General features: G+C 46.4%; 1 protein-coding gene across 1 annotated transcript; it reads right to left on the reverse strand.

The window, feature by feature from the left end:
• Positions 1–5,471: 5,471 nt before the first annotated feature.
• LOC123410318 (acyl transferase 10-like) lies at positions 5,472–7,794 on the reverse strand. The gene is made up of 2 exons (XM_045103247.1): positions 7,265–7,794; positions 5,472–6,451 (listed from the first exon to the last, which is right to left on the reverse strand). Exons 1-2 carry the CDS (start codon positions 7,724–7,726, stop codon positions 5,612–5,614), a joined length of 1,302 nt encoding a protein of 433 aa, XP_044959182.1. The 5' UTR covers positions 7,727–7,794; the 3' UTR covers positions 5,472–5,611.
• Between the last annotated feature and the right edge of the window lie 4,697 nt (positions 7,795–12,491).

Consider the following 12,491-nt stretch of genomic DNA (forward strand, 5'->3'; position numbering starts at 1 on the left):
AGAGAAACTCTTTCTCTAGAAAGGATCCGTTCTTAGAAACAAAGATCTTGCCTTCGGATCTAAGATAGAAGGAGCACCCAATAGTTTCCTTAGGGTATCCTATGAAGACACATTTTTCCGCTTTGGGTTCGAGCTTCTGTGATTGAAGTTTCTTCACATAAGCATCGCAGCCCCAAACTTTAAGAAACGACAACTTAGGTTTCTTGCCAAACCATAATTCATACGGTGTCATCTCAATGGATTTAGACGGTGCCCTATTTAAAGTGAATGCGGCGGTTTCCAATGCATATCCCCAAAATGATAGCAATAAATCGGTAAGAGACATCATAGATCGCACAATATCCAATAAAGTGCGATTACGACGTTCAGACACACCGTTACGCTGCGGTGTGCCAGGCGGCATGAGTTGTGAAACAATTCCACATTTCCTTAGGTGTGTGCCAAACTCGTGACTCAAATATTCTCCTCCACGATGGGATCGTAGAAACTTTATTTTCTTGTCGCGTTTATTCTCCACCTCACTCTGAAATTCCTTGAACTTTTCAAAGGTTTCAGACTTGTGCTTCATTAAGTAGACATACCCATATCTACTTAAATCATGAGTGAGGGTAAGAACATAACGATAGCCACCGCAAGCTTCAACGCTCATTGGACCGCATACATCGGTATGTATTATTTCCAACAGTTAGTTGCTCGCTCCATTGTTCCGGAGAACGAAGTCTTGGTCATCTTGGCTATGAGGCACGTTTTGCATGTGTCAAATGATTCAAAATCAACTGACTCTAAAAGACCATCTGTATGGAGTTTCTTCATGCGCTTTACGCCGATATGACCGAGCTGGCAATGCCACAAGTATGTGGGCCTATCATTATCAACTTTACATATTTCGGTACTCACACTATGAATATGTGTAACATCACAATCGAGATTCATCACGAATAAACAATTAACCAGCGGGGCATGACCATAAAACATACCACTCATATAAAATAGAACAACCATTATTCTCAGATATAAATGAGTAGCCATCTTGCATCAAGCGAGATCCCGATACAATGTTCATGCTCAAATATGGTACTAAATAACAATTATTAAGGTTTAAAACTAATCCCGAAGGTAGATGTAGAGGTAGCGTGCCGACGGCGATCACATCGACCTTGGAACCATTCCCGACATGCATCGTCATCTCGTCCTTAGCGAGCCTATGCTTGTTCCGCAGTTCCTGCTTAGAGTTGCAAATGTGAGCAACAACACTGGTATCAAATACCCACGAGCTACTACGAGCGGTGGTAAGGTACACATCAATAACAAGTATATCACATTTACCTTTGATGTTGCCGGCCTTCTTCTCCGCTAAGTACTTGGGGCAATTCCGCTTCTAGTGACTGGTTCCCTTGCAGTAATAAGACTCAGTCTCGGGCTTGGGTCCTTTCTTTGACTTCTTCCCAGCAACTGGCTTACCGGGCGCGGCAACTGCTTTGTCGTCTTTCTTGAAGTTTTTCTTGCCCTTGCCCTTCTTGAAACTGGTGGTCTTATTAACCATCAACACTTGATGCTCTTTCTTGATTTCTACCTCTGCAGAGTTCAACATTGAATACAACTCGAGAATAGTCTTTTCCATCCCTTGCATGTTGTAATTCATCACAAAGCCTTTGTAGCTAGGTGGAAGTGACTAGAGGATTCTGTCAATGACCGCATCATCCGGAAGTTCAACTCCTAGTTGAGTCAAGCAGTTGTCCAATCCAGATATTTTGAGTATGTGCCGACTCACAGAACTATTCTCCTCCATCTTACAATTAAAGAACTTGTCGGAGACTTCATATCTCTCGACCCGGGCATGAGCTTGAAAAACAAGTTTCAGCTCCTCGAACATCTCATATGCTCCGTGTTGCACAAAACGCCTTTGGAGCCCCGGTTCTAAACTGTAAAGCATGCCGCATTGAACGAGAGAGTAGTCATCACTCCGCGACTGCCAGGCGTTTCTAGCGTCCTGGTCTGCCGCGGAAACGGGAGGATCACCTAGCGGTGCATCAAGGACATATGCCTTCTGGGAAGCCATGAGGATGAGCTTCAAGTTACGAGCCCAATCCGCATAATTGCTACCATCGTCTGTCAGCTTGGTTTTCTCTAGGAACGCGTTGAAGTTGAATGGGACATTTGCGTTGGCCATTGGATCTACAATATTTGTAAAGACAATTTTAGACTAAGTTCATGATAATTAAGTTCATCTAATCAAATTACTAATGAACTCCCACTTAGATCGACATCCCTCTAGTCATCCAAGTGTTACATGATCCACGTTGACTAGCCCGTGTCCGATCAGCACGTCAGACAAACTAGTCATCAATGGTGAGCATCTCCATGCTGATCGTATCAACCATACGACTCATGTTCGACCTTTCGGTCTCCCGTATTCGAGGTCATGTCTGTACATGCTAGGCTCGTCGAGTCAACCTAAGTGTTTTGCGTGTGTAAACTGGCTTACACCCGTTGTATGCGAACGTTAGAATCTATCACACCCGATCATCGTGTGGCGCTTTGAGACAACGAACCTTCGCAACAGTGCACAATTAGGGGAATACTTATCTCGAAATTTTAATTAGGGATCATCTTATCTTTGCTACCATCGTTCTGAGCAATAAGATGAAAAACATGATAAACATCACATGCAATCATATAGTGACATGATCTGGCCAATATCATCTTGCTCCTTTCATCACCATCTTCGGGGCACCATGATCATCATCGTCACCGGCATGACACCATGATCTCCATCATTGTGTCTCTGTGAAGTCGTCACGCCAACTATTACTTCTACTACTATAGCTAACCGTTAGCGATAAAGTAAAGTAATCAACATGGCGTTGCATCTCATACAATAAATTAAGACAACTCCTATGGCTCCTGCCGGTTGTCATACTCATCGACATGCAAGTCGTGAATCCTATTACAAGAACATGATCAATCTCATACATCACATATGTAACATCACATCCTTTTGCCATATCACATCACATAGCATACCCTGCAAAAATAAGTTAGACATCCTCTAATTGTTGTTGCAAGTTTTACGTGGCTGGTTTGGGTTATTAGCAAGAACGCTTCTTACCTACGTGACAGCCACAACGTTGATATGCCAATGTTGTTTACCCTTCATAAGGACCTTTTTCTTCGAATCCAATTCGACTAAACTAGGAGAGAAAGACACCCGCTAGCCACCTTATGCACCAATTGCATGTCTCTCGGTGGAACCAGTCTCACGTAAGCGTACGTGTAAGGTCGGTTTGGGTCGCTTCATCCCACAATACCACAGAAAAAAGATAAGACTAGTAACGACAAGCAAGTTGACAAATTAGCGCCCACAACTTTTGTGTTCTACTCGTGCATAGAATCTACGCATAGAACCTTGGCTCGGATGCCACTGTTGGGGATCGTAGTAATTTCAAAAAAAATCCTACGCCATACAAGGATCTATCTATGGAGAAACCAGGAACGAGAGATGTTGTAGAGCATCTTCATACCTTTGAAGATTGCTAAGCAGAAGCGTTACTATGAACGCGGTTGATGGAGTCGTACTCGTACCGATTCAGATCGCGGTGGATTCCGATCTATGTGCCAAAATACGGCACCTCCGCCTTCAACACATGTACAGCCCGGTGACGTCTCCAACACCTGGAACCAGCAAGGAGGAAGGAGAGGTTGAGGGAGAGAGCTCCGACAAAATGAAGGCGTGGTGGCGGTGGAGCTACGTGGTTCCCCGGCACAGCTTCGCTAAGCTATGCGGAGGACGAGGAGAGAGAGAGAGGAAGGGTTGCACCGAGAGAGAGATTTCGTCCTCTCCAAAGGCAAAAACCCTCCACTATATATAAGGGGAGAGGGAGGGGGGCCAACTATTAGGGTTCCCACCCCCAAGGGGTGCGGCAGCCCCATCTAGGGCTGGTGGTGGAGGCCAGGAAGGGAGGAGGGGTGTGGCGCACCCCAGATGGGCCTTGGGCCCATCTCTTTTAGGGTTTTGCCCCCCTTCCCTCTCAACCTGCGCCTTGGGCCTTGGTGGGAGGCGCACCAGCCCACTCTGGGTTGGTTCCCTTCCGCCTTTTGGCCCATGTCACCCTTTGGGGCTGGTGGCCCCTCCCGGTGGACCCCCAAAACCCTTCTTGTGGTCCCGATACGTTACCGGTGACGCCCGAAACATTTCCGATGTCCAAAACTTCTCATCCTATATATCAATCTTTACCTCCGGACCATTCCGGAGCTCCTCGTGACGCCCGGGATCTCATCCGGGACTCTGACCAACCTTCGGTAACCACATACACTATTTCCCTATAACCCTAGCGTCATCTAACCTTAAATGTGTAGACCCTACAGGTTCGGGAGACATGCAGACATGACCGAGACATCTCTCCGGCAAATAACCAACAGTTGGTCTGCATATCCATGTTGGCTCCCACATGTTCCACGATGATCTCATCGGTTGAACCACGATGTCAAGGATTCAATCAATCTCGTATATAATTTCCTTTGTCTACCGGTATGACACTTGCCCGAGATTCGATCGTCGGTATTCCTATACCTTCTTCAATCTTGTTACCGACAAGTCTCTTTACTCTATCCGTAACATATCATCCCGTGACTAACTCCTTAGTCATACTGAGCTCAATATGATGATTGATTACCGAATGGGCCCAGAGATACCTCTCCGTCACACGGAGTGCACCTTTATAATCATTCAGTTACGTTCGATGTTTGGTATACACACAACACTCTACGGCATCCGGGAGTTGCACAATCTCATGGTCGAAGGAAATGATACTTGACATTAGAAAAGCTTTAGCACATGAACAACACGATCTAGTGCTATGCTTAGGATTGGGTCTTATCCATCACATCATTCCTCAATGATGTGATCCCGGTATCAATGATATCCAATGTCCATGATCAAGAAACCATGAGCATATATTGATCAACGAACTAGCCAACTAGAGGCTTACTAGGGACACATTGTGATCTATATATTCACACATGTATTACGGTTTCTGGTTAATACAATTATAGCATGAATAATAGACAATTATCATGAACTGGAAATATAATAATAACCACTTTATTATTGCCTCTACGGCATACTTCCAACAGTATAACCGTCTGCATGTATAATGTGTTAAGAAAATGGATGATATTGTTAAATTGCTTTGTTTTCAACTTAATCGAATGGAGGAGATACTCACTCCGAGCTTAATGTACTACTGTAATATTTCTTTGTTTTAAAATAAATAATTCAAATTTATATTAACTTCGTGACGGAAGAAATATATATAACATAAATGAATACTACATCATTGCACACAAAGACACAACCATGCATATATATATTCTGTTGGAAGGTACAGTACATCACTTTTGCACGGGCTGTGACCACCAGAAACAGAACATCCAGGAAACAATAATAACGAACACTCACGAACGTCCTCACATTGTTTGCCAACATCTATACAGACACTTTAATTACTAAACATTTGCTTGGGTAGACCCCCTCCACTTTAATTACTATTGATTTGCTTCATTTATCGTGTCTTTTATTTAGCACGCAGCAATGCACACGTAGTACGTACGTTCAGGCGATGTCCTCCTTCATGAGGCCGGTGAAGTCGTTGGCGTGTTCCTCGGTGACGCAGCTGGCGAGCAGCCGCGTGCCGGAGAGTGGCGCAGGCGCCTTCATGACGATGACCGATGCGATGAGGTCGCAGTTCACCAGCGGGCCGGCCGTAGTGGGCTTGCCGGACCCATAGTCCACGTCGGAGAACCCGAGCTTGCTCCAGTCCGACACGTACACCGACTCGTAGTCGAACGTCATCTGAAACGGGTCGCGTCCGCCGGTGCGGCCCTCGGCCCAGATCTGGCACTCCCCCGCCATGCGCCGCTTCGACTCCCGGACCACCCCGACAAGCTCCACTACCGAGGAGCCGGCGACCTTCTCCGCCGGCGCCGAGACCTTCACCGGGAAGATGGCGTTGCCCCAGTAGCCCGGCTCCAGTTTCAGCACGTGGCGGGCGCTGGCGAAGAAGCAGAGCTTGACGTCCGCACCGGGGATGGCGAGGGGGCCGATGGCCCGCGTCCGGCACTGCCAGAGCTTGGCGATGACGATGTCGAAGGCAGAGCAGTGCCTGCCGCCGGTAAACTCGAAGTACTGCGACTTGATCTTGTCAAGGTAGGCGACGGGGAAGTCGAACGCAATGTACTCGAGGGCCAGCGCCGGCAGTTCCGGGAGTGGGCCGGGCTTTATTTCCGGGTCGGGGAAGCGGTCGCGCCCCCAGACCGGCTTGACACGGGGCTCCGGGAGGCCGCGGGCAAGATCGCCGACAGCGTTCAGGAACTGGGCCGCGCCCGTGCCATCGGCCACCGCGTGGTTGGTGCGCAGGCCGATCACGAAGCCACCGCATGTAAACGTCGTGACCTGAGATAGCACAAGTCGACAACATTAAAAATGTGTACTAGTTTTTCAAGTGTATACATGCAACATATGACAAATGAAAGTATGCAACTAATCATTGATACATTATGCAGTTTGGTTTGCACAAACAAAAAAAGTTGCCAGTTGGTGTTTGTGGCCGAGAACGTGGAGACAAAAACGAGGAAAACGGTGGAAGGCAACGCAAATTAGGCTGGTCACAATGGAGAGTAACATAAGGTAGGAACCTACACATTTTTTTAAACTATGTTCCTACTTCCACAATGGGGAGTAACATATATGTAGTGTCATGCAACAATGTATTTATTAGGCTATAGACTCATTGTTTATTGGAGTGTGTGATGTTCAGGTAACTTAGCTAGTTACCACAAACACCTCTCTCTTCATTAAATATGTGCCACATAAGGCTGGCCTCAATGCAGGTAACTTCGGTGGTAACTTCATGTCCAGCTCAGCAAAATTTCCTACATGACAGTGAGTTAATGAGGAGAGAAGGAATTGGAGTAACCACCGTGGTTACCGTAACTTCGCGCTTTGTACGAGACTTTTTTAATGCTAGAGGTTGTTTCTTTATAAAATGCTACTATAGATCCCACAAAAGCAATAAATGAACCCTCTAAGTTACCACCCCTAAGTTACCACCCACTATGAAGGTAGTAACATAGAGTAGTAACATGCTTATGTGTCATGTATGTTACTACTCAATGTTACTCCCATTGTGACCAGCCTAAACAAAGTTGTATTAAAGTGTGTGATGTTACTGCTAAGTTCCTCTCCATTGTGACCAGACTTAAGAACCTGTATCATGGCAAGACTGTTTTGTGGCTCGACGGCCCAGAGCTCCGGTGTTGGGTATGGCACGAGCTGTTCCTTGTCGAGCAGCAGCGGCCGCTCCAGGAAATTGACGTTGGCAAGCGTGCAATTCGCGGTGGCCTCGACGAAATAGACGCCCTCGGCGGAGCACAGCACGGCGGGGCGATCGTCATCGCCGTCGACGATGCGGCCAGCGAACGGGTAGTAGTGCACCAGCGCGTCCGCGAGCGCACCGCGCACGACGGCCGCCGGGGGCTTCGTCTTCTTCTCTTGCGCGACAGAGTCCCCCGTCTCCGACACAGAGTCGAGGTACACGTGCACCGATTCGACGAGGCCGCGGTGCGTCGGGTACCGGTCGACCCATGCGAGGGGCAGCGTCTCCGATGGCGTCGCGGCGGATGGCTGGACGGGGCCCTCGGACACCTTGGTAACATTGAAGAGGCCCATGGCTTTGTCGGTTTACGTGGTTGCCTACTGGGTAGTTCTCGCTGTCAGCCGATAAGGTTGCCTGCTCTGGAGTTACACAGCCGGGGCCGAAGGGTATTTATAAGAAAAGCAGGAGGATGAGGGCATCCGGCATCCGTCCGCGAAAGGAAATAGTTCGTGAACACGGATGCAAAAAGATAATTTAACGCGGGCTGTCAGATCGAGAACTTATTTCTTTTAAAGGGAAAGATCACTTTTCTCTTTGTTGGCAGGAGAGCAGGAGGACGAGTGAGTTGTTGGACATAGAGTTTCTGATATATCCAGCTAAAAACAACTCCAACAGAAGCCCAACGTCTCGGCACGTTAGAAAAATATATGCACCACCGGAAAGCACGTTGGACGATAAGCGCTGTAAAATAAAACCCGTTGTTACAGCTCCAGCGGACGCACTAAATTTACGTTCAAGTTTAAGACCAACATCATATATGATTCATACCATACAAATAAAAATGATAGTACAATGCAAATATATTATATAAAACTTAAAGCTAAAACTAGACAAAACTTCAAAAGTAGATAACACTTAAAACTTGAAAACTAAATAAAACTAAACTAGATAAAACTAGACTACTCTTCATCATTGTCCTCGCTGCTGCCGGACGTCGTAAGAAACACGTCCGTCCATCGCTCATCGTTCGAGCATCAGAGCGTGTATGGGTTCTCGGACTCGAAAATCGTCAAAGCCTTGCGTCTACACTTCTCGTTGTGTTCCTCAAGTTGCTCTGCCCTCCTCTACGTCCAGAACGCGTGTTTGTCGGCGCCATCTTGCGGGAAGCGCTCGCGCCATGCCGCCATGGCGTGCTCATCCGTCTCGGCGATGAGGAGGGGGCGCTGCCGCCTCTGCTGGATGCAGCGCTCCTCCGCGGTGATTAGCCGCGGTGGAGGCGTGCGGGCATGCGCCTCCTCGCGCGTCCCATCTTCCGGAAAGTTCATCTAAGCCCGCAGACTCCCGAGCCGCCACGCCGTCGTGTCGTACGCGCGGACGGTAGTTTGGGAGGTCACGAACGTACCGAGCCCGACGCGTGTAGGACCGGAGCATATCTCCATGTAGTACACGCCAGAGGGGCGGGCACATACTCCGTGGTAGCGGGAGCTGCTCCGGGCGCGGCATGGCAGGGACAGGGGAGAAGGCGGCGGGGGTGAAGAGAGAGGCGCTGGAGACGAGGACGAAGGACACGGGAGCGATGGTGTAGAGAAAGCGTCAGGAAGTGGGGGCGGCGGGACGGAGAAAGCGGCGAAGAGATAGCGGTTGGTGGGCTCCAGCGCGCAGTTTGTATAGAGCGCGCGCAACGCCACACGCCAAAACTGCCGCGCGCTGCCGCTTTGTCACACGCATGCAGTTTTTTTACCGCGTCAAACTTTTCCATGCTTGCTGGAGCGCACTCATCCGACGTGCGCATGAAAAAGGTTTTTTTCCACGCGCGTTAAATTTAGCGTGCCCGTTGGAGTTGCTCTAACGGAAACTCTTATGAATAGTACAATAAAAAAAGAAGTAAAATATTCTAGAAAGAACTACTTTTTTATGAACAAACACAATTGAATGTTTAACTATGTACATATTTTATTTTTTCTAAGTACGCATAGCATGCGTATCATTCATTGAAGATAGGAAAAAGGGTACAAGAGACCCTTCATGTGTAGATTACACGTTACATGGTATACCGAACTGTACATCCGGTGTACACAAGTATCACTCAAACTCATCAGACTACTCATTACTTGCCCACCTACTCATCCTAACAAGAAATTCATGGACATCACCATGGATAAGCCTTGTTGTAACCCATCTACGCCCTTCTTGTTCCACTCGGCCCAAAACCAGAGCAATCCGCGGGGTGACGGCTTCAAAGACCACCTCCTTAGAGCTTCTTTGGTTTTGCATGGACGTGGAATTTTCACCCGTTGATCCACCCGCTTCCACTCCAATCCATGATGTAAAAAGTAATCGTCATTGACTCGTGGAATAAATCCACAACGAAGGACGAGAGGATCGACCGGGATTGGTGACAGGAGTGGGTTAACCTAATCCACCTGTGGATCAGATCCACTAGGGGATTGATTTTCTAAGTAACCAAACAAGGCCTTAGAGTTTATTCGGTTAACCCCTTTCACAAGGGGATTGAAAAGGATTGTAGGGGATTGAGGTGGAATTTGACTTGTAGGAGATTTAATCCCTTTCAATCCCCTTCAAATCCCTTCGAATCTGAAGGAACCTAACAAAACCGGGTGTTTTCATAGCTCCCATAGCCTTTAGCAGTAGGATCGCTCAAGTAGACCTTATGCCTAACTCCCGAATTGATTTGGACAAGCACCAAATATGCAGCTCATCTGCCGAAGATGTTGCCCGTACCCTATGTGCAAATTTTCTTGAAGAAATAATATGCCTAATGTACTAAGAGAAAGAAATTATGTGCAGCTTTTTGAAAGCATTTTCAATTTCTAATTTGTACTTTTTGTCCAGACCATGAGGAATGTTTTTTGCCAATAAAAATTTGCACGTGTGCAGAACATTCAGTAATGTTTGTTGTCAACAAAATTCATTTATATTTTGTTTACTAATTTTTATGATTTTACTATTCATGAATGTCATGTGAGCTCGAGATTAGAAAAGCACTTTGTGAGTCTCATCTTATTAGGATTGTGCTCTTGCTATTTCTCAGTTTCTTAAGTTATTAAAAACACTAGACATCTAATATTAAACACACCTTAGTCTATTATTATAGTAATTTTCACAAATTTAATTGAACGTTGATTCGCAAAATGTGCTTTAATACAATGTTGTGCGAATCTTAATTTTAGGAAAATGCAATAAATAAATAAATACCTTTTAGGGTTTATATGGAAGGGTATGGAGGTGACCTAGCTAGATGTTGATCCAAAGATACGAAAATGTGATTGGCACTAAAAACATACAAACGACTTATTGATAGACGTCCCTTAGAATTAACCCACCCATGAATCTTGAGATTGAATATTGCGCGCATCATTGAAAGAGATGTCCGAGCTGACAACATGTGTTGTATACAGAGAATTGAGCTTGATGAAAGATTTCACGAACGATGTTTCGGGTAATGGTGGGCCAGGTTGAAAGTAGTCTTTGTAGTGGAGTGCTACTGCGACAACAGACCTTCCCTGGTAACGGCGCCAGGAATCCTGTTGCTGCGGCTACGTCTATAGGGACTTCCTTGGCAAATATACAAAGGATTTCCCCGCGGCCTTGGAGCCTTGCGTTGGTGTTCCCTTGAAGAGGAAAGGGCGATGTAGCACAGGGCGGTAAGTATTTCCCTTAGTTTTGAGAACCAAGGTATCAATCCAGTAGGAGGAGCGTTCACAAGTACCTGCACAAACACAAAGAGCTTACACCCAACGCTATGAAGGGGTTGTCAATCCCTTATAGATTGTTGCAAAGTGAGAACTGAAAGCAAAGAGTAAACAGAGCAAAGTAAAAGTGAAAGTGGAAACGATAGTTGTGAATAGACCCGGGGGCCGTAGTGTTCACTAGTGGCTTCTCTCATGAAAGCAAGTAGACCGTGGGTGAACGAATTATTGTCGATCAATTGATAGAACCGCGCAAAGTCGTGACGTTATCTAAGGCAATGATTATATCTATAGGCATCCCGTCCAAAACAAGTAGACCGATACTTTCTCCATCTACTACTATTACTCCACACATCAACCGCTATCCAACATGCATCTAGTGTATTAAGTCCAAAAGAACAGAGTAACGCCTTAAGCAAGATGACATGATATAGATGGACAATCTCATATCTATGACAAAAGCCCATCTTGTTACCCTTGATGGCAACAACACATGCGTGCCATGCTGCCCCTTCTGTCACTGAGAAAGGTCACCACACGGTATGAACCCAAAACCAAGCACTTCTCACATTGCAAGAATCATAGATCTAGTTGGCCAAACAAAACTCAAGAATCGGAGAGACTTATAAGGATATCAAATCATGCATATAAGAAACATCAAAGACTCAAATATAATTCATAGATAATCTGATCACAAATCCACAATTCATCGGATCTCGACAAACACACCGCCAAAGAGGATTACATCGGATAGATCTCCTTGAAGATCATGGAGAACTTTGTATTGAAGATCCAAGAGAGATAAGAAGCCATCTAGTTACTAACTACGGACCCGTAGATCTGAAGTAGACTACTCACGAGTCATTGGAGAGGCGGTGATGTTGATGTAGAAGCCCTCCAACTCCAAAGTCCCGTCCGACAGGGCACTGGGAAGGGTCTCCAAATGAGATCTCGCGGAAACAGAAGCTTGCGGCGGCGAAAAAGTGTTTTTGTGGATGCCCTCATTTTTTGTGGATTTTTAGGGAATTTATAGGCCAACGACCTAGGGCAGGGGAGCGCCAGGGAGGCCACAAGTTTGGTTGCCGCGACCCCCCTGGCCGCGGCAACAGGGCTTGTGGGCTCCCTGTGGGGCCACTGCCTTGGCCCTTAAGCCTCCCGATCTTCTTCCGTTCTGGAAAAATTTATTTCGGGGATTTTATTCCGTTTGGACTCCGTTCCAAAATCAGATCTGAAAAGAGTCAAAAACACAAAAAAATAGGAACTGACACTTGGCACTGGATTAATAAGTTAGTCCCAAAAAAGATATAAAAGGTAAACAAAACATCCAAAGTTGACAAGATAACAACGTGAAAACATAAAAAATTATAGATACGTTTGAGACGTATCAAGCATCCCCAAGCTTAACTCT

The sequence above is a fragment of the Hordeum vulgare genome, chromosome 7H, assembly GCF_904849725.1.
Source record: "Hordeum vulgare subsp. vulgare chromosome 7H, MorexV3_pseudomolecules_assembly, whole genome shotgun sequence".
NCBI lineage: Eukaryota > Viridiplantae > Streptophyta > Magnoliopsida > Poales > Poaceae > Hordeum > Hordeum vulgare.